Source organism: Penicillium verhagenii, assembly GCF_028828195.1.
Source record: "Penicillium verhagenii strain IBT 33310 chromosome Unknown utg000012l_segment0_segment0, whole genome shotgun sequence".
NCBI lineage: Eukaryota > Fungi > Ascomycota > Eurotiomycetes > Eurotiales > Aspergillaceae > Penicillium > Penicillium verhagenii.
This window is the reverse complement of record NW_026643176.1, coordinates 351,951-379,238: the sequence shown is the minus strand read 5'-3', so window position 1 is coordinate 379,238 and position 27,288 is coordinate 351,951. Positions and strand designations below refer to the sequence as shown.

The 27,288-nt window shown below is 48.1% G+C and overlaps 11 protein-coding genes across 11 annotated transcripts; 8 read left to right on the top strand and 3 right to left on the bottom strand.

Moving 5' to 3' along the window:
* Nucleotides 1-234: 234 nt before the first annotated feature.
* On the top strand, nucleotides 235-1,677 carry N7466_010805 (Peptidase S10 serine carboxypeptidase; the record flags this gene model as incomplete). The annotated part of the gene is made up of 4 exons (XM_057170194.1): nucleotides 235-237; nucleotides 291-597; nucleotides 660-1,227; nucleotides 1,287-1,677. The coding sequence occupies 4 exons, from the start codon at nucleotides 235-237 to the stop codon at nucleotides 1,675-1,677; spliced, it is 1,269 nt and encodes a 422-aa protein (XP_057015926.1).
* Nucleotides 1,678-1,989: 312 nt separating this feature from the next.
* N7466_010804 (M50 family metallopeptidase) lies at nucleotides 1,990-2,977 on the bottom strand (the record flags this gene model as incomplete). Its single annotated transcript, XM_057170193.1, has 4 exons — nucleotides 1,990-2,199; nucleotides 2,269-2,313; nucleotides 2,376-2,738; nucleotides 2,795-2,977. 4 exons carry the CDS (start codon nucleotides 2,975-2,977, stop codon nucleotides 1,990-1,992), a joined length of 801 nt encoding a protein of 266 aa, XP_057015925.1.
* Nucleotides 2,978-3,683: 706 nt separating this feature from the next.
* Nucleotides 3,684-4,283, top strand: N7466_010803 (DUF3716 domain-containing protein; the record flags this gene model as incomplete). The annotated part of the gene is made up of 1 exon (XM_057170192.1): nucleotides 3,684-4,283. One exon carries the CDS (start codon nucleotides 3,684-3,686, stop codon nucleotides 4,281-4,283), a length of 600 nt encoding a protein of 199 aa, XP_057015924.1.
* A 910-nt stretch (nucleotides 4,284-5,193) lies between these two features.
* Nucleotides 5,194-7,719, top strand: N7466_010802 (GH92 family glycosyl hydrolase; the record flags this gene model as incomplete). Its single annotated transcript, XM_057170191.1, has 1 exon — nucleotides 5,194-7,719. One exon carries the CDS (start codon nucleotides 5,194-5,196, stop codon nucleotides 7,717-7,719), a length of 2,526 nt encoding a protein of 841 aa, XP_057015923.1.
* Nucleotides 7,720-8,600: 881 nt separating this feature from the next.
* On the top strand, nucleotides 8,601-10,889 carry N7466_010801 (uncharacterized protein; the record flags this gene model as incomplete). The annotated part of the gene is made up of 1 exon (XM_057170190.1): nucleotides 8,601-10,889. The coding sequence occupies one exon, from the start codon at nucleotides 8,601-8,603 to the stop codon at nucleotides 10,887-10,889; it is 2,289 nt and encodes a 762-aa protein (XP_057015922.1).
* A 530-nt stretch (nucleotides 10,890-11,419) lies between these two features.
* Nucleotides 11,420-13,709, top strand: N7466_010800 (uncharacterized protein; the record flags this gene model as incomplete). Its single annotated transcript, XM_057170189.1, has 5 exons — nucleotides 11,420-11,504; nucleotides 11,567-11,921; nucleotides 11,992-12,389; nucleotides 12,445-12,515; nucleotides 12,564-13,709. 5 exons carry the CDS (start codon nucleotides 11,420-11,422, stop codon nucleotides 13,707-13,709), a joined length of 2,055 nt encoding a protein of 684 aa, XP_057015921.1.
* A 268-nt stretch (nucleotides 13,710-13,977) lies between these two features.
* On the bottom strand, nucleotides 13,978-15,518 carry N7466_010799 (Oxalate decarboxylase OxdC; the record flags this gene model as incomplete). Its single annotated transcript, XM_057170188.1, has 4 exons — nucleotides 13,978-14,630; nucleotides 14,688-14,885; nucleotides 14,989-15,082; nucleotides 15,141-15,518. The coding sequence occupies 4 exons, from the start codon at nucleotides 15,516-15,518 to the stop codon at nucleotides 13,978-13,980; spliced, it is 1,323 nt and encodes a 440-aa protein (XP_057015920.1).
* A 426-nt stretch (nucleotides 15,519-15,944) lies between these two features.
* N7466_010798 (YoaK family protein) lies at nucleotides 15,945-16,700 on the top strand (the record flags this gene model as incomplete). Its single annotated transcript, XM_057170187.1, has 1 exon — nucleotides 15,945-16,700. The coding sequence occupies one exon, from the start codon at nucleotides 15,945-15,947 to the stop codon at nucleotides 16,698-16,700; it is 756 nt and encodes a 251-aa protein (XP_057015919.1).
* Nucleotides 16,701-17,348: 648 nt separating this feature from the next.
* On the bottom strand, nucleotides 17,349-18,951 carry N7466_010797 (MFS transporter; the record flags this gene model as incomplete). Its single annotated transcript, XM_057170186.1, has 4 exons — nucleotides 17,349-18,140; nucleotides 18,235-18,597; nucleotides 18,666-18,750; nucleotides 18,800-18,951. 4 exons carry the CDS (start codon nucleotides 18,949-18,951, stop codon nucleotides 17,349-17,351), a joined length of 1,392 nt encoding a protein of 463 aa, XP_057015918.1.
* Nucleotides 18,952-22,378: 3,427 nt separating this feature from the next.
* N7466_010796 (uncharacterized protein) lies at nucleotides 22,379-24,142 on the top strand (the record flags this gene model as incomplete). Its single annotated transcript, XM_057170185.1, has 4 exons — nucleotides 22,379-22,617; nucleotides 22,671-22,867; nucleotides 22,927-23,304; nucleotides 23,358-24,142. 4 exons carry the CDS (start codon nucleotides 22,379-22,381, stop codon nucleotides 24,140-24,142), a joined length of 1,599 nt encoding a protein of 532 aa, XP_057015917.1.
* A 1,272-nt stretch (nucleotides 24,143-25,414) lies between these two features.
* Nucleotides 25,415-27,096, top strand: N7466_010795 (putative MFS sugar transporter; the record flags this gene model as incomplete). Its single annotated transcript, XM_057170184.1, has 2 exons — nucleotides 25,415-25,619; nucleotides 25,736-27,096. The coding sequence occupies 2 exons, from the start codon at nucleotides 25,415-25,417 to the stop codon at nucleotides 27,094-27,096; spliced, it is 1,566 nt and encodes a 521-aa protein (XP_057015916.1).
* Between the last annotated feature and the right edge of the window lie 192 nt (nucleotides 27,097-27,288).

Genomic DNA, 27,288 nt, shown 5'->3' with positions numbered 1-27,288 from the left:
GAGACTAGAAATGGAGATCCTGAAGAGGTATTTTGCATCATATCATATCATATCCATCCATCCATAACAAAGAGAGAAAAACTAACAGTTTCCAAGGCCCCCCTTACAGTCTGGATCAATGGAGGTCCGGGATCTTCTTCAATGATAGGGTTGTTTCAAGAGTTAGGTCCATGTGGAGTTGACTACGAAGGAAATGTATACAACAACCCGCATTCTTGGAGCAACGCGAGCAACATGGTAAGGCCAGCCCGTCAGTTTCTCTGCCACGAATTTTATTAAACCGTCGTTAGATCTTCATTGATCAACCCACCACAACCGGGTTCTCCTATACAATTCCGATTCCGGCATACCAAGACGACCAAGGCTATATTATCCAGCTGCCCAACGCAACGTGCCCAGATTATGCCCAGCAATATGGCACATGCGGCACGTACTCCAAGGCCGATATTGCTTTGGTTCCCAACTCGACAGCTAATGCGGCCCCTAATATGTGGAAGACCCTACAGGGCTTCATGGGTGCATTCCCACAGTACTCAAAGAGCGGTTTCAATTTTGCGACTGAGAGTTATGGAGGTCACTATGGCCCAATCTTCAACAGTAAGAATTCTGACAAAGTTACCCGCAAAGAAAGCAAACAAAGCAATATTAACCCACCGCAGCGTACTTCTTAGAACAAAACGCGAAGAAGATTGCCGGCGCCGTCGACATCGAGCTTGAAAATGTATTCATCGGAAATGGCTGGTTCGATCCTTTGATCCAGTACCAGGCTTACTACAATTTCTCCGTGTTTCCCGGCAACACATATGACTACGATCCATACAATGCATCCATCAAAGCGGAATGGTACAACAACCTCTATGGAGAGGGGAACTGTGTCGACCAGACTTTGGAATGCTATGCCACCGGTCGCAATGACATCTGCTCAGCGGCAGATGATTTTTGTGCTGAAAAGGTGGAGGAAATGTACGACATCTACTCTGGTCGGGATGAGTATGATATGCGAGAACTGAGTTCTGATCCGTTCCCGTACGAGTTTTATGTGGATTATCTTAATTCACCGACAGTTCAGGCAGCCATCGGTGCATACCAGAACTTTTCCGAATCATCCAATACTGTTGGGACTAGCTTTGGAAGTACGGGTGACGATGACCGGATGGATGGGACGATAGGGGATGTGAAGAAGTTGATTGACTCCGGCGTACAGGTTGTGATGTACTTTGGTGATGCGTGAGTGCCCTTATTATCACTTGCGGGATGCCATTATGAAGATACTGACGCCTCTCCAGTGACTTCAACTGCAATTGGCTAGGAGGCCAAGTCATTGCCAAAGAAATTAACGCCCCAGGTTACGAAGAGGCAGGTTTCGTTAATCTCACTACTTCCGATGGGATTGTTCATGGTCAAGTTCGACAGAGCGACTTGTACACGTTTGTGCGCATCTACGAATCTGGACATGAGGTCCCCTTTTATCAGCCGCTGGCCGCGTTGGAATTCTTTGAGAGGGGACTTGCTAGAAAGGATATTGCAACTGGAAAGACCAAGATGACACAGCATGGAGGCTATCGCACCAAGGGACCCCCTACGAGTGACTTCCGGGAGGGCAATGGCACGATAGTCTATGTCAATCTTCCGAGCGATGCTACTTATAACACAACACTCAACGGCCCTAACCCGTAGGGCAGGCGGTTTAAAGGTGCAGAGGTAGATGGAAGATTCTTTGGTGTTCAAGGACTGGAGAACGTAAGATGGTCAGCTTTTGGCATTGGACAGACCATACCAACAAGGTGAACTGTTGAAAGGTCAACCACTGTGTCTTGGGATACAAGAGGTAACTTATTCTCGGTGTTTATACACAAAGATTGGTAGTAAATATTGCATTTTGTCTGTTAATACACGTGTATCTGAATCGAACCAGATGCAATAAAAAAACGTTGGAGAAAACATGAATGGGGTATTGAGCTTTAGTCGTAAATATCATGGAATCCGTAATCAAAATGTGGGAATAAAATGCTGTGAGTCTTTCTCTTGCTGCGCGAAGGACTCGGGAAATGCGGCGATTCCACCAATAATCCCAATAGCCATGAAAGCAAGAGAGATGATAGACCAGATGATACCCCAGCATTGCGAAGATCCTCCATACTTCTTGGCGAAAACGCTAGCATCAGAACTGTTGACTTTGCGGAGAATGAGATCGTCGCACTGGGGGTGGTATGTTAGTCCGATATGAGCAGATGTCGCAAGAAAGCAGCCAGGGGGAAGGGGACTTACAATATCCCACACGCTGTAGAGGGAGGACATGACGCCGATAAATAGCTAGTAGTCACGGTTAGTATAAGCTCAGCGATAAATCAAACCCACGTCAACTTTTGACTTACGACGAACCACCTTAAGGCTTCAGCATGGGCAATGAACCAGCACGCGACGAGGAAGCCAACCGCAAGGAGAACGGTGCAGATGGTCAACCAATCCTTCCGAGCCCACCAAAGGGTCAAAAGAAAGCAAACACCAAGCACAATGCTAGCAATTTTACTAGCCACAATATCAAATCCCGCAAAGATCAACAGAGCGCCAATGATGGATGACCCCAAATACCCCGCGGGCAGTGTGATGGCAGACATTCCTCCTCGCATATGTGTGACGCCTCCTTCGTGAGGATCAAGAGAGATAGATTCGACTCGTCCGCCTGTACAGCATGCCGTGATCGCATGTCCGAATTCGTGAAACGCGATAACCAACATCTAACCCGTTAGCTGGAGTCGAGCGTTGGAGTGGGAGGGTCAGTGTGAGTGTTTACCTTGAAGGGCCATAATGAGTATCGAACATATGGCAGGTTCCAAAGTAAAGCGATAACAACAACGTAGACGGCCATAATTCCTAGTGTGACTGCCTGTGTATGGTCGACGCTTAGGCTTCGTTGGGCAAGGTGCGGGGCCATGTGGGCCGCCCGCTCATTCAGAGAGGAATATAATGCTGGCATGATGGGAAGGCGAACAGGCTTCCAAGGTTTGAAGGAGAATCTCTGCTAAAGACCGTGATATGGCGAGGAGATACAGGGGCTTGGAAGTTATCGCGAGGAGTTCAAGCCCTTTAATATTGCGGCCTGGACGCGTCAGGAATGGCCGCGCATACCTTGGCGGTTTTGTTTTTTTTTCCCCCCAAAATTGTGTGGCGCCGCGTTTCTGATTGGACTCCAGTTCCCGCTTTCCTATTTTTAGCGGCAATAGTGGACCTCACTCAGCGTCAATTCGGAATTGTTTAAATTGTGGGAACAGAAGATATCAGAATCTTAACTACGCATGAAAAATGGCGATCAAATTAAATGAACACACTAAATTGTATCCAAAGGAAAACGGCAGGGGAGGAGCGATACGCCAGCATCACGTATTCTGCAGGTGGCTCCTATAACTTTCTTTGGTGGTTCGCAATCTTGCAACAATAGATCCTAATTGTTTACTGTTTTCTTTTCTTGTCAAGAGATTTTCCCCTACAGCCTCATGAAACCATCTCACATTTGTTTTCTGCTCTTTCATCCGTTTCCATACCACGTGACCACGCCATCCCAGATCAGGAAACCGGAAGCAAAGTCAGTCACTAGTATATTCCCAAGCCCCTCGAGTGTTTTTAACTAACTGTTTCAAGTCACCTTGAATAGGTACCTTCACAAGGCATATTACTAGTCAGCCATGCAGGCTCCTACCCCAGCACTTGACCCACCGCCTGTGATCGGCAACGACACCCAGCCTGGGTATTGGGCGTGGGTCTCAGTGAACGGGGACTGGTTTACCCGTGGAATCAGACCAATCGGTCGTCGCCCCGGATCGAAGATTCACACGCTGAGACAGTTACCCCTCCGTCGAGAGCCGGGACTCAGGATTGAAGGGCGGCCTTTGACCGGTCCCCAGTTTTTCACGAAGGTCAACAAGAGACTGGAGAACGTTGAATCCCTCGTTGCCCAGTCCGTTGGGATTGAAGTGTTGCCAGGGCAAGAGTGTGACTCCTGCAAGCGTAAGATGGGACCTTTCACCTCCTGCGTTATCGTTCCAAGTCTGGGCACTATGTTCCCGTCCTGTGCGAATTGCCACTGGTCATCGAAGGGAAGGCGTTGCAGCTTCATAGCAGCTTCACCTCCGTCTGCAGCTCTTATCCAGCCAGCTCCTATTCAGCCAGCTATTATCCAGCCAACTCTCGCCCAGGCAGCTCTCGCCCAGGCAGCTCTTGTCGACCCAGCTATCGTTGATCCAGCTAACGTTGACCCAGCCAACATCGACCCAGCTCTCATCTAAGACCCAGTCACTGTCTCTCATCCTCGTGTCTCTCATTTTGACATCCTTTTCTCTTTCTTGCAGCCGACCCTTGATTCCCAACCCCAGCAACTAACAGAGATGGATGAGGATTTTGAAGGTGAGAATTGAGGCATTATGATGAGCATTAAGATGGCATTTTAGATGAAAGTCGGGCTGAGAATCTAGATAGCGCAAATTTGCGGATAGTTAAAGTGTTTGTTAAGCTTCATCATCTGAATAACGATTCCCCCAATAAGTCCTCACCATCATATTACAGTGTGCCGGGTACACCCCTAATGATTAATCATAGATCATGATTCATCAATACCTCCTGCTCGAGGATCTTTGCAACTACAGCTAGTCATTCCTACTATACAACTTGAAGCATTGAAGCTAGTACTTAATAAGAATGCTAGGTACCGGCAACAGTCCTTTCCAAGATTTCCCCTTCAGATAATGTGTGTTATCTCAAGGTTCAAGGTTGTCAGCAGTACTGAGTAGTACTATATAACTAACATTATTTCAAATTAGCTTATGTTAGTTTTGCAAATGGTCCAAATATTCTTAATGTTTTCTCTCGGCTCCACGGAGTACAAGCCGGGCACGTAGTAAGTACCCGCGCGATGCGACCCCAACCCCGCAATTTGGCGAGAATTGCGATCAGCACTGAAAAGCCACAAGGTTACTTTGACCCCACGAGGTGAAAGCCCGAGCCCCGAGCCCTGACTCTTTGATAAATATTGTGGAGCTTAAGCTTACCAGTCGGCATTTGAGGAATGTGGAATCCTAGACACGGCAATCACCTAGCTCGTTTCTGCAATCATATAAATCCCATGGCCCCGGATTTTGACCGAAGCTCGACCGCAGTCGAGTCATGCATCACAAAAGCGATCGAGAAATAACGAGAAACATGCATACGGTTATACCATTGCTTTTAGGTCTTGTGGGGACTGTCCCCGCTCATCCAACGCGTCAACCCGGTACATGTGGTACCCGCGACACACCTGATTACCATGCGAATACCGGTGTACTAAACCATGTCAACCCATTCATTGGCACTTCCGGTCCTTCCCCGAATAGCAATGGTGGAATGATTCCCTCGGTCTCCCCTCCTTTCGGCATGACACGATGGACCCCGCAGACTCGGGAAAACTTCATCTCCCAATGTCCCTACAGCTACAGCGACCGACTTATTCACGGGTTTCAGGCTACTCATCAGCCGGCTATCTGGATGGGAGAGGCAGGTCAGGTTGTGCTGACACCCGGGATGGGGGAAGTTCAGCCGCTGTTTGTTAACCGAGGACTGGCGTTCCAGAAGAAAGATGAAAAGAGTACGCCTTATGTTTACGAGGTGCTCCTTGACGCGACGCAGCTTTTGGGTCGTGACTGGAATGCTACGGCTCAGTATGCAAATGATGGGCCAGATCCAGGCGGTGCTGGCGCAGTTCCGGAAGACGTTGAAGAGGGCTCGAATGGTCGGACAAGAAAGCGAGCCGTGACTCAGGTGGGCATGAGATCGGAGTCAGATCATTACGACAGGTCAATTCAGGTCGCCTTGTCTGCAGATTCTCATTCGAGTCATCTCCGTTTTGACTTCGAGGATTGCAGTGCTTCAAAAGATGAGCAAAACTCAGAGCCTTGGGTGTTTATTGAGGTGTCTCGTCAGAATTGGACTGGCGATGTTCATATTGACAGCGAAACACGAGAGATATATGGCTATAACACAGAAAGACAAGACTATCTCCTTGGCCCAGATCATGCATCCTCTTTCAAAGGATATTTCGTTTCCCAATTCTCGGAGCCATTTGAAGATGCTGGCGTCACCAACGGTAACATCACACTCCAGGGCCAAACGGATAGGACCGGCAAGTATACAGGAGCTTTCGTCAAGTTTGCCTCGAATGTAACCACTGTGGAGGTTCGCACTGGCATTTCGTATGTCAGCGTGGAGCAGGCACGGCGGAATTTGGAAATCGAGATACCGAGTAGGACCAAATTTCAAGATACTGTTGACAACATCAAACATGCTTGGCTCGAAAAGTTAGGCCGTGTGACTATTGAAGGTGTCAACAATACCGACTTGGAGCATGATCCGCTTGCGATATTTTATACTGGACTTTTTCATGCGCTGCAGTACCCGAGTGATTTCTCTGAACCTCTCTCCGAAGATGGCAAGTCCCGTACATTTTATTCTGGATACACAGATAGCGTCCACGTTGCGAACGATTCTTATTATCAATCTTGGTCCATTTGGGACACCTATCGAGCAGAGCACTCTCTAATCACACTATTTGCCCCAGAGCGGGTGAACAGCATGATGCGGACACTGCTTCGGATTTTTGACTGGTCTGGTTGGCTACCGATGTGGGCCAATATGATCGAAACCAACATCATGGTTGCTACAAATGCAGATGTTATCCTCGCCAACGCCTTGGAGCGCGGCTTTCATGATTTTGATATTGCTAAGGCCTGGGATGCAGTCAAGAAAGATGCATATACCCCACCGGTGCGGGATGTGGAAACACTTTATTATGATCGCGAGCCCAACACCTCCTATGAAGTTCGAGCAGGACTCACGGCCTATATGAAGCAAGGATGGGTTTCCAACGATGGCTGGTCGGAGGCTGGAAGTCGAACTCTAGATTATGCATTCGATGATTATGCATGTGCCGTTGTGGGGGAGCACGCAGGTGGAGATAACGAAACCATCAATGCCCTTCGGGCTCGGAGCGGAAATTTCGCGAATATCTGGAACAACGAAACCCAGTTTATGCAGGCACGCAATGGGAACGGGAGTTGGGCGAACAATACTTGGGGTTGGACGGAAGGTGACGACTGGGTCTACACCTTTGATGTTTTGCATGACCTCGAGGGGTTGGCTCAACTTTTTGGTGGTCGGGAAGCCATGCGTGATCGCCTCGATACATATTTCCAGGGCGGGCACAACGATCAGACAAACGAACCCAGCCATCATGTTCCTTATCTTTACTCTGTTATTGGATACCCAGATCGCTCCGCCGAAACGATTCCCGGTGTGGCATGGGATAACTATAATGCCACGAGCGCTGGTCTGAGTGGTAATGATGATTTGGGCCAGACGAGTGCTTGGTACATCTTCTCAGCTCTAGGGTTTTACCCAGTCAACCCAGCGAGTGATGAGTATGTTGTATCGGCGCCATTTTTTGAGAAGACTACCATTCACTGGCCCGCGGAGGCTGCTACAGGTGGCCAGGCGACAGACGAACCCGACAGGACCCTTGTCATCAGTGCCCCAGGTGCCCCTGCTAAGCCATACATAAAGGGCTTGAAGATAGGCGGGAAGAAGGCCAATTTCCCAATACTGACCCATGCCGAGATTGTGAATGCCGGAAGCATTGAGTTTGAGATGAGCGACACTCCCACTTCCTGGGGAACTACTCCTGTGTGGGAGAAATGAGGTCATTCGCTGTACATACTTCCCTCGGCTAAGCAAACCCGAGAAAATTCGGGACCTTGGAAATCGGGCGTTTTAGACTCTATACTGATCCACAAATAAAGGAATTTTAGTCAGAAAAACCGGGACCCTGGGTGTTTAGTATACACTCGATGGGTCGACTGAGGAAGGGAGCAAAAGATTGTTTCGTAGGAGGCGCATTCTTTCCCGACGGGCGGCAATTCCCGTGTCATTTTAGCCGTTCAAGGCGTGCTTTTCAACGTTGGCGTTTGACCAACGACAACGAGGAAATTCGAAAGGAAAATCGAAAGGCCGGCTAATGCGGAGTCCCCAGCTCCACCTTTCGTCAGTTTCTACATTTGAAAGTCAATTCCTCTCGGGACATCGGTATACCGACCGGGGAATACTTAAATCGTCGATGGAATGCTGAATTCCGGGGAAGAATGTCTTGATCAAATCTTTATTCGCCCCTTGTTGAATGGGACATGCATATCGTTGTTCATTTGGACCCTCCTTTCCCGATTCTGGGGACGGCAATGTGTTTAGGAGGGGAAATCGGGACTCTGCCGAGCGGAGAACTCGACACGAGCCGATGGAGTCGCCAATTGTGGAGTTCATGGCGCAACCAGCCATTCATACAGCATCTGACAACACCAGACAAGCTGATCGTCATTAAACACCGGGGCCTTCATGGGGAAAAACCCGGTGATTGGGCTTTTTGTGACGTAGGGTAACATAATTTCCAGAGTGGGTCGCTCGGACTGTCATCTGGGACTTTATTCGGCAATGTCGGAGGAAATGCACGACAGTTAAAAGGTAAGGGACGGCCATTCTGATTTCTTTTTTTCAATTCGATCGACATCGGCTTGAACAACAATTGCAAGATGCCTGGGTTGAAAACTTTGATCTGGACGACCCTTGCGGCGCCGGCCGTCGCGGCACAGGTACAGGCACCATTGGACCTCGGAAGTGGTTTCAGTCTCTCTGTTGACCAGAGTGCCAATCATCTAGTTGTTACTGGTCAAAACCGAACAATTTGGGAGACTGTGCCTGGCGCATCGTTCTTGAGCGCAAGCGCCGGTCTGGATGAGATTATTGATTCAAGTGGAAACTTCAAGATTACCGATGTGGACGAGGACAAGTGCACATCTGAGCGCATCACCAGGGTGATCCAGCGCGAGTCAAAGGAGAGTGTCAACAACCACGCTACAGTCGTGCAAGGCACCCTTTCTGGATGTGGAAAGTCAAACACCACTGCTGGCTTCTCTTTGACCCTCTATGTTTCTCACCAGTTCCCGGATCGGGTTGCTTTCAACATCAAAGTCAACCCCAGCTCGGAAGATGCCTTGACCAAATTGTTCTTTACCTACCGCTCTTCGCCTTCCGAAGACTTCTATGGTCTCGGTGGACAAGCTTCATTCGCCTCGCTGAAGAACCAGTCTGTGCCTATCTTCTCCCGCGAAGGTGGTGTTGGCCGTGGTGATCAGCCGACCACCGAACTTGAGAACGCTTCCAGCTTCTTCTCTGGAGGTGACAAGTACAGTACTTACTCCGCCACTCCTCAGTACATCTCTTCTAATGCACGCGTTCTCCACCTCACCGAGGAGAGCACCGCCTATGCCAACTTCGATTTCCGCAATGCAAGCTCCGTTACTGTACGGTACGCTGCGCTTACCGTGGACGGTTATTTCATGCAGGCAGGTAACATGCTAGACGCAATCACTATGCTTACTGAGTACACTGGTCGCATGCCTGAGATTCCTAAGTGGGCCGATAGTGGTGCCATTCTTGGTATCCAGGGTGGTCAAACCAAGGTCAACAAGATTGTCAACTATGGATTAAACCACTCATGCCCGATTGCCGGTATTTGGCTCCAGGATTGGGTCGGCACCCACAGTCAATCCGCTTCCTACCTGAATGGCCTGACTATTTCTCGTCTTTGGTGGAACTGGGAGGCCGATTCGGATCTGTACCCGACTTGGAACAAATTCGTCCAGGACCTGCGTGACCAACACAATGTGCGCACTCTCTCTTACATCAACCCCTTCATCGCCAATGTCAGCACCAAGCCCGATGGATATCGCCGTAACCTTTACTTGGAGGCTACTGAGGGTGGCTACATGATCCAAAATTCCACCACCAACGACACTGCTGTTATCTCTAGCGGTCCCGGTATTGACGCCGGTATCGTTGATCTCACCAACCCCGCTGCCTGGTCTTGGTTCCAAGAGGTTCTTACCGACCAGGTATGGAGCGCCAATGTCTCGGGATACATGTGTGACTTTGGAGAGTACACCCCCGTTAGCGATGACACCAAGTTCGCCAACAAGAACATTGATCCCCGATTCTACCACAATCAGTACCCTCGTGACTGGTCCGCTTTGAACAATGAGCTCCGCAACAACGTCTCCGCCGTTGCCGACGCTCTCATCTTCCACCGCTCTTCATCCATGTCTTCTAACCGCGACATGAACCTCTACTGGGTCGGTGATCAAAACACCAACTGGGGCGTCAACGACGGAATTAAGTCTGCCGTGACCGTCCTTGGCCACATGGGTCTTTCAGGCTACGCCCACGGTCACGTCGAGATTGGTGGCTACACAACTACCTGGGACAGCAACGGAATCGTCAACCGTTCCGCCGAGCTCCTCGGTCGCTGGGGTGAGCTTTCCGCCGTTTCCAGCGCCGTCTTCCGCTCGCACGAGGGTAACGTCCCCGAGGTCAACGCACAATTCTACACCAATGCATCCACATACGCGTACCACGCCTACAATGCTCGCATGTTCGCCAGCTTGGGTCCTTACCGTCGCCAGATTCTTGATACCGAAAGCAAGCACCTTGGCTGGCCCCTTGTTCGCATGCCCGTCATCTACCACCCCAATGACGTGAAGGCGAAGCAGATTAGCTTCGAGAGCTACTTTCTCGGCGCGGATCTCTATGTTGCTCCTGTTTTGGATGCTGGTCACAAGACCGTTCGCGTGTACTTCCCCGGCCAGGGTGAGACCTATAAGCATGTTTGGACTGGAAAGACCTACCAGGGTGGCCAGACCGCTACTGTTCCTGCGCCATACGGCAAGCCTGCTGTTTTTGTTGTGGGCGAGCCTAGGCACAAAAACCTCAAGAGCTTCTTCGACTTTGTTCGCAAGGAGAACGCGACTGTTATTCATGTATAGATGAAGCACTTGAGTGCAACCTTTTTATTTCATGTCATGTGAAATATCGATAATTTTTTTAATTCAAACGGAAATGATCACACTGCCATCTCATACTACTAGTATAGAAAGTAAATACTTGAATTGGCCAAATTCAAAATGTCGTCTGTATGTAAGAAATTCATAGATGATAATCCTGACTGTAGATCGCCGCGTGCTTCTTCCTTCGGGCAAAATTCCGACGGAGAAGATCCACCAAGACAAAGATCTGCATTTCACCTACATCGATCAATGTAACCGCGGTTAAGAATGTATCGGCTCCAGCCGCGGGGACCGTTACATTTCTCATTCTCGCTCAGACTTCTATATCACAGGTTTCAAATGCCGGGCTATTAACGGGCTTAAACAAGAGATCCAAGTACATCGACAGCGGACGCTACCCCGCTAACCTCGCCACGCATCAAGATAAGACTGTATTTATTGCAACTGAACCCTTCAGCGAAGATTGACTATGCATCTCCAAATTTATCTCAATATTTGAAAGTCCCAAGATGCCTTCCTCTGGATGGTCGGTGCTTCGGCTTTTGCAGTTCACAGCCACGTTCAACATTATACCGTCTACGCAGGCTACCTCGCGTAAGTGAAGACATCATGGGCATCAACATTTGAAGCATTCATTCCACTAACCTTGATACCAGTTGTCCCATTTGTATACGACCCTCTCCCACTAGGCAGCATTACCCCCAACGGGTGGCTGAAAACTGAACTTGAAACCTCCGCAGCAGGTCTAGGAGGCCATTTGTATGACTTCTACCGTTTTGTCGCCAACTCTTCATGGATAGGTGGAGATCAAGAATACAGTGACTTGAATGAGGCGTTGCCTTATTGGGTCAATGCGCTCGTCCCACTTGCGTACACTACGAATGACGATCGTCTCAAAGCGCAAGTTCACGATATTGTCGACAATGTGCTCGGTCGGATTCAGCCTGATGGCTGGATTGGCCCCGAGACGCTGGAGAGTGGGGAACGAATGATTTGGGCTCGAACACTTTTGTGAGAAACAATCCATAGTCCAGCAATGCTGAAGTCTCATCGTGAGCTATGTTAATGTGGACTTTTGCAGATTTCTCGGGTTGACAAATCTTGCTGATGCGAACTCGACGTACGAGGCTCCAATTGTTGACGCGATGTTGCGATTCAATGGGCTGATGAATACTATGATGAAAGATAATGGAACAGGGATCATCTGGCATGAGGGTGATAAGCCTTCTGCTGATGATTTCTTGTGGTTCCGTGCCCGAGTTGAGGATATGATGGTAAGCGTGCAGTGGCTTATTGATTACCATCCCGGGAATCAGACTGAGATTTTGTTGGAAAATCTTGATATGCTTCATGAATATGGGTATAAATGGGAAGGATGGTATACAGAGGATGCTTATATCAAGGAAGACTTTTATGATCTTCCACAGTCGGTTACGGATGATTTGTGGCAGTTTCTGCATGGCGTAACTATTGCTGAGGGTGACTATTTATGACCCCTAGTAGTGTTTGTTTGGTCTTACTGACTCAATTGCAGGGTTGAAGTATGCTGCCGTGGTGAGACGTTTTACATCAAACGACAGCCTTTTGACGACAGCCAAAAATGGAGTAAGTAATAGTTGCTTTCCTAATGAAGTGGAATACTAATTGATCAAGGTGGACTGGACATTCGAGTACCATGGAGCTCCCAGTGGCACCATTCTCGCAGATGAACGAATCGATGGACTGAACCCATACTACGGATCTGAACTTTGCACACACGTTGAGACAATGTACTCTCTAGCTTACAACTTCTTCGCAATTGGCGATCCGGATTACGCGGACCGTGCAGAACTGACAGCTTACAATGCTCTCCCTGCTGCCCTGATGGGAGATTGGTGGAGTCACCAGTACATGACCCAACCCAACCAGCCATTTTCCAAGAACCTTTCCGCTACACCATTCTACGACGATAACTCCCAGGCCAACACGTTTGCTCTTGAGCCAAATTATCCCTGCTGCACTGTCAATCATCCACAGGGATATCCAAAGTTCGTTCTGAACTCCTATGCCAAGAAAGGATCAACCGGCCTTGTCCATGCGCTACTCAGTCCTGGAACTGTAAAAACGGACATTGGTGGAAAGCGAGTATCTGTCGACTGCGAAACCGAGTATCCTTTCGGCAACACTTTGTCCTATACAATCAACGCAGCCACTAGCTTCGATTTCTACCTTCGTGTCCCCAATTGGTCGACAGGCGTTTCAATCCAGGGCCTGGACACACCATCCACAGACCCAAGCACAGGATTAATTCACTTCTCCATTCCATCCGGAACAACAAAATTCACCTACACGCTTGGAATGGAGATGCAAATCACACCCCGTGCCAACGACACCGTCTCAGTATATAGGGGCCCACTGCTTTACGCACTATACATCAAGCCCGACATCACATCCGGACCACCAAAGTTTTACAACAATGAATCTGAATATCCGACCGGCACATACCCGCCGCAAGCCCAGGACCACGTTCTTCTCAATTCAACTGAATGGAATGTTGCCATCGATCCCAATACATTGGAATACCAAGCCGGCTCTGGCCCTCTTCCTGAACCTGCATTCCAGGATGGTGCTCTACCGATGCATATGACTGCGATGGGATGTTTGATCGATTGGCCCATGTTCCGTGGTGCTGTTCCTGGATCTCCTATTCCGAAGGTGGATCGGGTTTGTCTGGGGGATCATTTCAATGTTACGTTGCGGCCTTATGGAAGTGCGAAATTGCATATGTCTGAAATTGCAACCATTGATTTGTCTGAGTGAGAGACCTGGGGATAGATTTGGTTAAAGGTAACATGATTCCAATGGTACTTTTTGGCCCTAGTTGAGAGGACCTACAGTAGTGCTTCTCGGCGGACTCCGCCATGCTGCATTCTTGGCAATCCTTGGCATTGCTTGACTGTATCTACATTGGTCTGGGGGGAAAAAGCAAACAAATGAATTATCAAATCTTTCAAGGTCTTTCTTGCAAACAAACAAATAGCAGCCAAGCACATCGGATCTTCAGGAGAATCAACGAGGGCACTGGCACCTACGCCCGAATATCCTTAATGGGATCCTTTTCAGCACCTTGAATTTGTTTCAAGAACTCCTCGGCGGCTTCGGGATCATCAGCAAAGATGTGTTCCGCCACAACCCGCCTAGGCGTTTCCCCAAGCCACTGGAAAAGCGAAAAGTCCTGGAACTTATCCGCACGGAAAATCTCCAAGACTTCCAAAGGCTCATCGTCACTCAAGTTCTCAATGAAGTGACCCATATTTCGAGGAACAATACCCACGTCTCCAGCCATGTAGTTGAATGTGCGGGCGTTTCCTTCTGCAGCAAAAACGGTGACACGGGCCCGTCCCTTTTTGAAGTATGTCCACTCGTCTGCGTTGGGATGCCAATGCATTTCTCGGAGCGCGCCCGGGGCGATTTCGAGGTGTGCGGCTGCTACTGTTTTTGAGATAGGGAAGTTGGTGGAATCTGTGATTCGCACTGCACCGCCACTTGTTCGGATGGGTTCTTGGGCATGCATATGGTGTGTGAACTGGAGCTTGCTCTTGTGGAAGCCGGGGGGTTTAACATGATCAATGCTATCCGGGACTGTGCCCTTGAAAATGTATTTCTCCGAGGGAGGAATTGAGAGGAATCTTTCAGGCTTCATGCGGAAGTTTTCGGCCAGCACTGATTTTGGAGTATGGGCTGCATAAAATTTGTTAACGGGGGAGTGGGAACTATGAGGCATTTATCTGAACATACCCAACCAGTCAGTCAACACAAATGTAGACTCCTCGGAGAAGTTGCCATCGTCGAAGATGAGGAGGAATTCAGTGCCGTTGGGACTCAGGCCTTGAAGTGAGTGGGGAAATCCTGCGGGGAAGTACCATAGGTCACCGGCTTCGAGGTCGTCGATAAAACTACCACCATCGGGATCAAGTGCGGTTACTCGGACGCTCCCTGCAAGAACATATGCCCTATGAAAGTAAGCTTCCAATCATTTTCATAAAATAAATTTTGACAGAGCTTTACCATTCTGCCTCCGTGTGCCAATGAAGCTCACGGTACACCCCCTCATCCAACCGCATATTTACACCAGCAAGTTCGCGGCTCGTTGGTAACTCACGGATGGTTGTCTGACGAGTCCATCCTCCTTCCTAGGCAAGGAAAGGCGTTAGATAATTTGAATACCAGAATTATGAAAAGGTGACTTACTTCAATGCGGACGTGCGAATCCGCAAAGCTCCATCTCATATTTGACATGCTACCATGATCTGTGCTTGGAGGTCGCACCAGATCTGGGTTCTGCCTTTCACGATCCTTATTTCTGGGTCCTTCGATGGAAGCTCCGTTACCTCCTCGATAGGGCAATGGCTGTCTGTCATCACCTATCGAATCAACCTTGTGGTCGAATGGGTCGCGATGTCCCGGTGTAAATGGTGGGTTACCAAGACCAAGTACATCTTGACTCCGACCAGGAGGGATCTGGAGCAATCTTTGGATCGCAGAATCAGGGGCAGGTATTCCATGTACGAGGACAAAAAGTAGTTGCAGTAACACCAAACACCGATCGACTGAAAGTAGTATGTGCATCGTGAAAATTGTTGTACAAGTTGTACAACCGGCACTGTAATGTTGTGAGATCAATAGTGGAAGGGTTTAAAAGCTCCCCGCACGGGAAAGACTGCTGAAGGGGCGATGGGTAAGAAACTCCTCAAACCTCCGACTTATCCGGTTGCTTGCGTGGACATTGCCTTGATCAAGTAATATGATTTGATTAAATTGACTTGATGTAATTCTCAAAGCTTAACGCGGCTATAGCCCCATAGCCCCATAGTTGTCAACCTATGACGTGCAATATATTATTTGCCCGCACGTGCGTGCGGAGACCGAAGACTCAGAAAAACTCTTCCCCCGCACGAGTCCAAAAGAACCTTACCCCAACATTTGAATACAAAACCACCAAGAATCAACTGTATATTATTTTACCAATTCTCAAGTGCTCTCTTTTCCTCCACCATGCCAAATGAATCTGAGCCTCTACTGAGCAGTCCACCGCCCCGGGCTGTCTCAAAATACTTGCGCGAAGAGATCAATACACACCGCGGCGACTTACTTCTCCTCATCTGCTACATTATTACCGGCCTACTTGACAGCTCGGCAGTCTTTATCTGGGGAAGCTTCGTCTCTATGCAAACCGGAAACACGGTCTACTTTGGTCTTGGCCTTGTTGGCACCGATGATGATCGCTGGATCAAATCTGGGGTTTCGATCTGTGGGTTCTGCCTCGGATCGTTGTTTTTCTCCACATTCCATCGCTATTTCTCGCCGCGACTACGGTGGGTCATCACCGTTTCATTCTGTATACAGTTCCTTTGTATCGTGGTGGCCGCCACAGTCGTTACCGTGTTTCGTCCTGCGCGTGATGCACCTCTGAGTTGGCTTATTCTTCTGCCGATTGCTCTGGTCGCTTTCCAGAGTAGTGGCCAAGCGGTTGCGAGTCGCGTCTTGAAATACAATGGCTTGACAAGTGTGGTACTGACCAGCATCTATTGTGATCTCTTCTCCCATGAAGATTTCCTTTCTTTGAAGGTCTTTCGCAATGCGGAGGAAATGCGTCGACTTGGCGCTGTACTTTGTCTGCTGGTCGGAGTCGTGCTCGGTGGGCTCTGGGCACACAGCTCGATTGGAATGATGGGGGCTCTGTGGACAGCTGCTATCATGAAGGCATGTATTGTTGTGGCTTGGCTTCTGTGGAAGGGCCAGCATGAGTGATTGCGATCAAGTCCTCGCTTCATCCCTACTTCATCCCTTTATTTCCTACACATATTCAAGGCCTCCCCTACGTCAGCTGCAATTTCACATATGTGGATAAACTCCATGCATTGTACAATTATTTTCTCACACATAACCATGTACATTGAATACCCAAGACTAAAAATACCCAAGACTAAATGTATAAAGTTCACTTTTCAACCCCTATGTATTTTGCAATATCGAGGCTTCATTGCGGGCCCGGTGTCCACGCAAAGGGACATCTTCAGAAGTACCCACAGTTGATTTCTTTTCAGGATCATTAACCTGTACTAAATTTGCTCCAAGATCTTATTCTCGGACCAAAGATAAAAAACGCGATCGGCACCGGAAAAAGGATGGCCGTCAAACACCCAAGAAGGGTCATTGCCCAATTGACCCCGAGATTATGGAACTTTCAGGGTTCCAAGGGGTTTCAAAGTCAGTTGCATGCGATGAGAAAAACAGAAATACAAAGGACATACCATAGCATTTGCGAACAAGGGAAACCCAGCAGCCAACCATGATCGGAAAAATGTGTTGGCTGCAATTGCCGAGTTCGCGTGAACAGTGTAGACATCAATTATATAGTTCAACCCCTGATGTTTGTTAGACAACTTTGTGCAATGTTCAGTGCTTTTCTACCAAGGGCACACCATTGGGAGAAATCACCTGGATAAATATCAATAACACTCCAGACCCAAGAAATATCCCGGACAAGACCTCCGGGACCCAAAGAATCCCTGGGTTAGATGTCCATGCAAACCAGAACATGCCCGTGGGGAGGAGAATGCCGCCGACCATCATGGGAAGTAAACGCTCTTCAGGTTCAACATGTCCCATGTGCTCCATAATATGTTTGAATCGTGTCAGAGAAAACCAAATGGTAATTGCACAGCCGACCAACACACCACCCAGTAGGCCAAGAAATGGGAGAGCGCCGACACCGTTGTTCCATCCACGTAGTCTCTGGAATGCGATGGGATATGCCTCGAAACAAAGATACAGAAATGCATAGATAAAACCCATGTAGAGAGTGATGAGAGTCAAAATCGGCTCAAGTGCCAACATGATAAATGGTCGCGAAAGGTATCTCGTTGCAATGTCTTTGGGATTGATGACCATTTGCTCTGCTTGGGCGTGCAGAGCCCAATTGTTTGTTTCAATGCGGCGCTTTTGTGCGCGCCAAGTCAATAATGTTGCTTCAAATGTCTCCGGGATAATAAGGTATCCGAGTGAGGAAAAGAAGAATGCCATGATTGCTGTTATATACTCTGTCCATCGCCATCCTAGATGTGACATGGTGATGAAGCCGCCGACGATTGGACCAGCGACAGGACCGATGAATGTTGCCCCTGCAAAGACTGTCACTGCTATTCCACGATCAACGGGCTCAAACAAGTCGGCTAGAATTCCCGCAGCCTAGTAGATTGTTTTTTTTTTTTCGATTTAGCCAAGTCCCAGTATACCAAATAAGACCAGGCGCAGAATTGTGAAGGATGAAACTTGAACTCACAATAGCCAGCGGCGAACTCGCAAACAACCCTCCCAAAAACCGACAAACAAAAATCGTCTGTAGATTCTGTGCGACAGCAACGGGGATTTGGAAAATGGCGAAAACAAAGAGGCCCAAAAACATCGGTCGCTTTCGCCCATACAACTCCGACATGGGTCCGAAGATTATAGGTCCGAACGCAAATCCTAACACGAAGAGGCTGGTCGCCAATACCATAACCTCTGGTGAGACGTGGAATTGCTTTGCCGTGACGATAGTTGCAGTACTAAATACTGACGAGGCAAAAGTGACGCAGATAGTCATCAATGCAAGTGTGATTGTGATCGCCCATTTTTTCGTTGTGTTGAAGTTCAAAGGTTTCTCCTAGCGACGCCAGATCAGAACCAGTAAGATATGGATTCCAATATAAGAAGACACCCTGGCGTACCTACTGGGTCATCATCGCCGTCCCATCCCACAATTGTCGAACATTTGGACTTTTCTGATGTGGAGGTGGTGTCGTTCAGGGCAAACTGGCTGAGTCGAGCTTCTGATAATCCTGGGGGTGCTGCTGCTGTCGACGAACGTCTTCCGGCCGGTGGAGTCACTGCTCACTTGATGAAGGTTCCCCGATGTTCCCGTTAGCTCAGTTTGACATCCGTGATCGGTTCTGTCAGTTGTCGTATGCAAAGTTTCCGGTGAGTCCACAAAGATGTCCTCGGCGGAGCTGTCTGCCATTGTGGGCATTAGAGCTTCCAAGACTTCAAATTTGTAGGTTCAAATGTTGCTTCGGTAGAAATATTGCATAAAAGATGGTAGGTACGACTTTATGTGGGGAATGGCCTATTGTCAAATCCCAGGGTTGGGGTTCATGGTGCACATGTGCATGTGGGCTTGGTACGCTGAAATCGCGCTGGAGGTGACGAGACTCTTACGCAGGCGTGGTGGATAAACCAGGTGGTCAAGTGGACGGGCAGATTCCGTGAAGGGAACTACTAGTCAGGCGAATCGGAAAATAAATCACGGATTGATTTCCGAAGCATTGAAGTCAGAAAAAAACGTTTGCGTCACCAGGGCATATTTGACCTCGCTGCTTGACCTCATATGAGCAAGTGCGGTGTCTTTGACTATGCCAATAGACTGAACTTCCCAACTGAAAGTTTCAAAGTAGTGAAGTGGAATTATCTTTTTTTTTGTCCGTGGTATTTCATCAATTCCATATTTGGCTAATGCTAAGATATTAAAATTTTCAGCGTCGAACTTTGGAAAGGGCATCTTGTCTTTGGCAGTGTCTAATGAATAACCAAAGGAACCCCCGAGTCTTCATTTTGACTTGAACAAGCACACCTTTCTGGGGGCTCCAATGTCTGTCGATCAACAGAGATCTGTACACTTTTCATTATTTGATTTTCTGGACCAAGTGTCCCTAGACATGAAGAATTGTCCTCTGTCCAAAGGTAGGGGTCGCGACTTTTTGACGAAAACATTGCCTTGATTGTTCTTGTGCGTGAGCTGGGGGGACTTCGGGATTTAGACACATCATCTGTATATGCCAACCCATTTTCATCTACATATGCTGCGATGAATGGCTTCATGAGGGGTGCTATGAGGACGACGATGCTGAGTGCAACATGTATCTCGGCAATAAGGGTAGCGACCGTGCCGTCGAGTGTAGGGCCAGAGGACTCTGCCTGTACGTGTATATAGTGAAGATGCATCGCCGCAACTGGAATTAGACTTCAGAAAGATTTTGGTTAGTCTGAAAGCAAAGAAAACAAAGAATTCAGACCCAATTTTTGAGAGATATAGGTGTGACATACATAGCACGGCAACTTAAAATCAAAACGACAACTACCTTCTTATCGAGGCTGGTGTGGAGTTTGGGAATGACCCTCATTGGGTATAGAAATAGTGCAACTTCGAGAATTATGTCGAACGCTGTGATTGTCTGCCATCTAGGAAACTGGCCGCCAGAATCAGTATTGTCACGATAGCTACATTTTGCTCGTACTCGAAAACTTACGAAACTTGGACAGTGGTTGTTGATATCGTTCCAAGGGTCGCATCCGCATCTAACAGAGATTAAGATGCTATTCGTTCTTTCGTTAGTATGGACACAACCACCCCAGTGATTATCGAGGTATCATACATCGCCACCGGTCCCCATAGCATGATCACCCCCAGAAGGCCATGTATCATCCATTGCGAGTTACGCATGGTTATTGTACGATAGAACGCGGCAGTTGATCCCTTTGATAGCCCCAATATTGTAACATAGAGTATGTCCGCAGAATACACACCCTATAATCACCAGTAAGCAAAAGCTAGGCACATTTGTAATTGTGTGAGATACCTTTTTCAATCCATTGTTCGGCAATATCAATTTGGCAGCCTGCCCCCACCCGAGATGAACTGAAACAAATACTGCAGATATTTGTGCCAGGGCGACAACCTATAAGAATGAGCGATCACTTGAGTCAAATTGTAATATCCGTACTGGGCAGTCCCCTACCACTATAAAGGTGAAGAAAATGTCATCGGTCCCTCTAACACGCCTAGTATAGGCAGAGTAGACCCTGATGCCCAAAGACCCCAAGACGAGGAACATAGCAAATGAAACAATGATTGTGATCAGCCCGCTATGGTTTTCATCATTATCCACCGTCAGCGGGGGTATTATTCCCGGCGGCGTTGGAGGAAATGCGACCGCCATGGCCGACAATGCAGGTCGATGCAAGAATCATTCAGCCAAACTCGGGACAGTCCCTAGCATATATCCAGGAAAGAGGGGGATCTGAAGAAAGATGATGGTTGAGGGAAGATAAAGAAAGGACACCCCGAGTAGGAGGGCTGATGTGATGCAATACTGGTCCCGGGTCTGAGCCTCGTTAATGGGCCATAGGCCAATATTGGGATTCGCCAATTTTTTGCTTATCTGTGCACGACAGATTACATGTATACTAGTATGTTTGCAGGGTTCTCTCCACCTCGAATTTGCATTCTGGGTTTGATTGGTCTAGTAAATTTCGGTGGCGCTGGGTTGGTGTATTGAGGCGACCCTTTGGGCTGGTAGAACAGCAAGTAGCCTTGATCATCCTTTGTCACTGCTTTTCAAGCACCGGAATGTTTGACTTCACTTTCACGATCGATATGCCAGGTCATGTAACCCTCGACTCATTTTTCACCCCCGGTCTTTTGGGTCCGGCGTGTGAGCGAAATTTTGGCTTGTGTTGGCTGTTACACAATTGATGCCAGGACTGACAGCTCACTTCCCATGGCAGTTTCTGGCTTCTTGACATTAGAAAGAATTTGCATCTCCATTGCCATGGTGACTATTCGCAGGCTAGAATGAACTTGGAATAGCTCCATTTTCTATTGGGTGTTGGACCAGCGACCCCGGGAAGATGCAGCGACGACAAACTTTCGTTTTCGGAAGAATCACAGCTGTCGGGGAACACAGAATTGCAGCGTTTGAACATTCGGTCGCGCAAATATCGTCAGCCAAAACGACAATCTGGGGACCGAAGAAATATTTGAAACTCCTTCCCTTGACTTCTCATGTTCGAAACAATGGATCCCTCGCCACAAAATCTCTCTTCAACATAACCTTGCTGGAGATGCCCACCCGAGAAGACCTATCAAGTCTCCCACTACTCCATCCTTGCTGGAGTGCGCATCATCCCCAATCCGTGACACAAAGACAGGGACCTGACAACTACGGATAGATCACATCCGTTCTGGCGCTTCCAAGGCCATGTGGCTAAATGTATGGGTCTATGTTGCCAATAACAAAGTGTGTGTTACATGGAGTTTATAAGAAGTCACCTCGAAGGAACAAAAGAAATGAGCAGTGGTACGTGTATGGAAAATCTCGGCTGACTGCTGTAATACAACACACAAGTGAAGATGTCCAATTCACTGACAAGCCTTTAAGCCTCTCTTCAAGGCTTATACCATTTGACACCCTTCATTCATCTCAAACAAAATAAAAAGCACGATAACAACTACCAGAGTGTGTTTACCTTGGATGGAAAGAGGCCAAGTCATAGGAAGACTACGAGCTCCTAACCCTCGCCCTACAGACATGCTGCCACGTCATTAAGTGATGGCGTCAAATAAACAATCCACTTTTTCGAACACAGATACCGAAATCAGAACTACGGCAATGCAAATGATGGAAGCAGAAATTCTCAATAAAGTTGTCCCTGACTCTGGGGCCACATCAAACGACAAAGATGACATGCATCGGATGGGCAAAGTGCAAGAATTCAAGGTATTTATTGTTGTTCTTGTTGGAGTGGTTGCCAGGGAAAACATCACTAACTGGACGAAGCGCAACTTCCGACCACTAGCAGCTCTGAGCTTCTCGGCTGTTCTTCAGGCCACTTGGGAATTCGTATTGATGTAAGAAAGAATCGAACGAATATCTGTCTCCATTTCTGATTCTCTCCCAACAGCTCTAACTCGCAAGGCCTTCAAAATGGAGGATTCGCTGGACTTTTTTGGTCTTTCATGTGGACATTCGTCGGGTTTGGGTTTATTATCGTTAGCCTTGCAGAGATGGCCTCAATGGCACCCACATCTGGTGGCCAGTATCATTGGGTATCGGAGTTTGCACCGAGGAAGTACCAGAAATTCCTGAGCTATACAACAGGTTATCATCACCAATTCATCGCTGGGTACGAATTTTACTAACAATGCCCTCTCTTTCAGGATGGATGTCTGTCCTCGCTTGGCAAGCTGGTGCAGCTAGCGGGTCTTTCCTCACTGGGACGATAATCCAAGGCCTGATCAGCATACGGGATCCAACTTATCAGCCACGCAACTGGCAAGGGACACTCTTCGTGTGGGCGATGATTGCCGTCATTTATTTCTTCAATGTGCATGCGGCAAGCTGGATGCCAAGAATACAAAATCTCCTCCTAGCTATGCATCTAATGTGCTGGGTTATTGTGGTTGTTACGCTATATGCTATGGCACCCCATCAACCCGCTAAAGTTGTCTTCACCGAGTTCTACAATGGTGGCGCCTGGCCAACAATTGGAGTGAGCTTGATGGTCGGGCAAATCTCTGCCATTTATGGATCGCTCAGTATGTTGATTTGAGTATGATTCGAAGAAAAACGACTAACATAGTTTACACAGGCTCCGATGCCACTGCACACATGTCAGAAGAGGTGAAGGATGCTGGACGTTATGTCCCCATCGCAATTGCGTGGGGGTACTTCGGCAATGGGATCTTGGCCATTGTTGTGCTGGTCGGATTACTGCTCTCAATCCCATCAGTTCCAGCATCCCTCAACGACAGTTCTGGTTTCCCATTCCTTTATGTTCTGCGAAACACACTCTCCCTAGCCGGTGTCAATGGGTTGACATCCATCATATTGATCCCGGTCATCTTCAGCAATATATTATTCAACGCATCAACAGCTCGTCAGACACATGCTTTTGCCCGGGACAAGGGTCTCCCCTTCGCAAAATGGATTTCACACGTTGATCCTCGCCGTCGAATCCCTGTACGTGCTATCGGCCTCTCCTGCTTGGCAAGCGGATTGCTATCCCTTATCTATATTGGCTCGTCGGTCGCATTTAACGCCATTATCTCCCTGAACGTGGCAGCTCTCATGTACACATATGCGATTTCCATCAGCTGTGTGATCTATCGAAAGATAGTTTGCCCTGAAACTCTTCCCCCTCGACGTTGGTCATTGGGAAAAGCTGGACTGGCCATCAATATCATTGGCTTGATGTACGTGTGCTTCGCACTCTTCTGGTCTTTCTGGCCGCCGAGCCCTTCTGCTGCAGCTGCGGACTTCAATTGGAGTGTGGTAATCTTTGTGGGTGTCTTCATCGCTAGTTTGATCATGTACGTGTTTCAGGGACGAAGAAAATATGTGGGTCCCGTTGTTACAGTGCAAAACCATGAGTGAATTTCGGGCTTTGAATGTTCAATATGTTTCTGGACATCTGGATGGGACCTTGCACAGTTAATGCATGCACACAACATATGTTTACGTAACGATGGAGTCCACATGCACAACGCATAACGACCTCTGGACATAGTTTGAAGCAACATTGAGAGATATTTTTGAATATAAGAGGTTTACGACATCTGGACTGAGTGACATGAATTCAAATGTTCTTCTTGCAATTCAGTGAGAAAATGAATGTCCAATTTCCACCTGCACATGGGCAACCTCGGAAGTGTGACGCAGTTTGTTGTTTTCAAGACGCGACAGGCATCAAGGCCACAAGGCCAACATTCATTAACCCCAACTGGCAATGTCATTAAATCTGCACATATGTATCTCTATGCAGGATGTTAATCACTGTGATGAATAATGAGATGGGGATGGGGGGGTTTTCCCGGAAAGGAATTTCCAACATTTGAAATTCTTTTAACTAAGTTATCTTGCGCACGGGTGTAATTTCCCTATGAGTAACTAGTGTGTCGGTGGCGTGGTGGCAATTACCAGTAGGCTCAACGTAAAGTGTAGTAAGTAGCGGATTAGAAGGTATGGGATCAAGTCGGAATACGGGGCATCAAGATCCGGGGTAAGATTGGACAAATACTCATGACATTCCAATTTGTTATCGTGTCCCGAGCTCTCTTCTCAGTGGTCATCGGCCGGGTCCGATGGAACAAAGTGGAGCACCTTAACACGTAGGTCGGGAGCCTGTGCTATCTTTTGACATTCATATCTCGGACCGAAGCATCCTTTAAGCTTTTTTAAACACATATCTCGGCGGTTTTGGGCTTAAAACTAGGCATCCCGATCAAGGGATCGAAGCTGCGTTTCATAGATCCCCGATTCCCCAGAGTTGCAGGGCCGCTGGGTTGAAATCCGGGGAAATCAAGGCCTTTTAGCTAATATTATTCCCTTTTTGGTTTTCTTAGTGGGTTTGGTCTCCACAATGCCGAGGATCGGGGACTGGATTGACCCAGGTCACTGCCAATGATTCACTGCGATGGTCGGTCCGGGGTGGATGGGCGGTCCACACTTTGCCAACTGTCAACTTCGCCTGGTCGGGGGACGCCGATGGCCGTCAAAACTCACTGTGCTGTATATATCAATTGAATCACCTCTAAGCTCTGAGCTTCATGTTTAGCCTTGGCGGGGTGACTCTTTTTCATGAACCTTGCATGATCACCAACTTTAAGTTAGCTCCGATCTTGGTTCTGTTGAAACAATTGTGCAATAATGGCGCCTTACTTTGGGCTTCGTGGGCCGGCTTTGAGTCGAGCTATCATGTGGCTGGTTGTTTGTCCAGCATTCGTGACATATGGATACAATCAAGGTGTTACAGGAGGCCTTTTGACCTTGAAGGCATTCTCAGAGCAATTTCCTCAGATGAACACACTTACTACAACGGGCGCTGAAGAACGGTACAACTCTACAATCCAAGGTACGTATTGATTTCCATGTCCATTGGACATCAGGAATGCATTAAGCATGCCTCTAGCCTCAATTTGCTTCAGATATTCATAGTCAACAGAATTTATCTGACATTATCTTCTTCAGGAACTGTGGTCGCGTTATATACAGTTGGGGGAATGTTTGGTTCCCTGTCATGCATTCAATTAGGAGATATCCTTGGTCGCCGGCGAATCATCTTTATCACCACCCTCATCTCACTCATCGGAGCGGTCTTGATGGCCAGCTCTTTCTCTCTCGCTCAATTTATCGTGGCTCGATTGGTTATCGGATATGGCACTGGAGGATACGTTGCTACCGTGCCTGTCTGGCAGTCAGAAATCTCCAAGCCCAGCAAGCGCGGCGCGCACGTTGTGACTGATGGAATTTTCATCGGTGCTGGTATCACCATTTCCCTCTGGATCGACTTTGGTTTTTACTTTGTGACGGGTAGCTCCGTCTCATGGCGGTTTCCCCTCGCCTTCCAGATCGTTCTTTCCTTGGTTGTCTTATCTTTTGTTATGTTTTTCCCCGAGTCCCCTCGTTGGTTGGTGAAGAAAGGACGCGTCGAAGAAGCCAGAGTCATCCTTGCCGCACTCGCCGACGTGGACGAAAACTCCGAAGAGATTACCCTCGAAATCCGTGATATCGAAACCTCCCTCGTTCTCTCCGGCTCCGGCTCTTTCAGCAGCTTACTCAAGATGGGAGAGCAGCGTCTCTTTCACCGTACCGTCCTGGCTGCCTGTGGCCAGATGTTCCAACAAATGTGCGGTATCAACCTGATCACCTATTACGCCACCACAATCTTCCAGCAATACCTTGGGCTGGATGCGACACAGTCCCGAATCCTGGCAGCATCGATGTGCCTCACCCAGCCGCTGGGCGGCTTCGTCGCATACTTCACAATTGATCGACTTGGCCGTCGTGTTCTCATGTTATGGAGTGCGGCTGGCATGTCCGTATCGATGGCCATCCTCGCTGGAACAAACTCACTTAGTGACAACAACGCAGCTATGATCGCTGCCGTTGTTTTTCTTTTCGTTTTCGAATTCATTTTTACGGTCGGATTTTCCGGATTGACCTTCTTATACGCCACCGAGGTAGCCCCCTTGCAGCTTCGAGCTGCCATCAGCGCCGTCTCTACCACCGCGGTATGGATGTTCAATTTCCTGTTGGCCGAAGTCACGCCTGTAGGCTTCGATACAATTTCATGGCGATACTACATCATCTTCGCCGTGCTCAATGCCGCGATCGTGCCGATTGTTTACTTTTGTTTTCCTGAAACGAATGGTCGATCCCTGGAGGAAATCGACGAGATTTTCCTTCAGTCAAAGAGCATTTTCGACCCGCCTCGTATTGCTCGAGCATTACCAAAGATTCACGTTGCTGATACCCATGGCGTCGATGCTGAGATGGCCAAGGGGATGGAAAGCGATGATACGGGTTCCAAGGAGGCTTCGAAAGCCTAGACCTTTTTATGACATTACGAATTTTTATACATAGCCTGCGTTTCAACCCCCCTGTACAACAGATAGAGCTGATGGGTGAGCATTTGAATAGACAATATTCTGAACATTTTGAAAGATTTGATTGATCCGTGTATATAATTATGAGAGGGTTTGCAATACATGTACACTCCTTACGTTTAAAAGATGAGACAT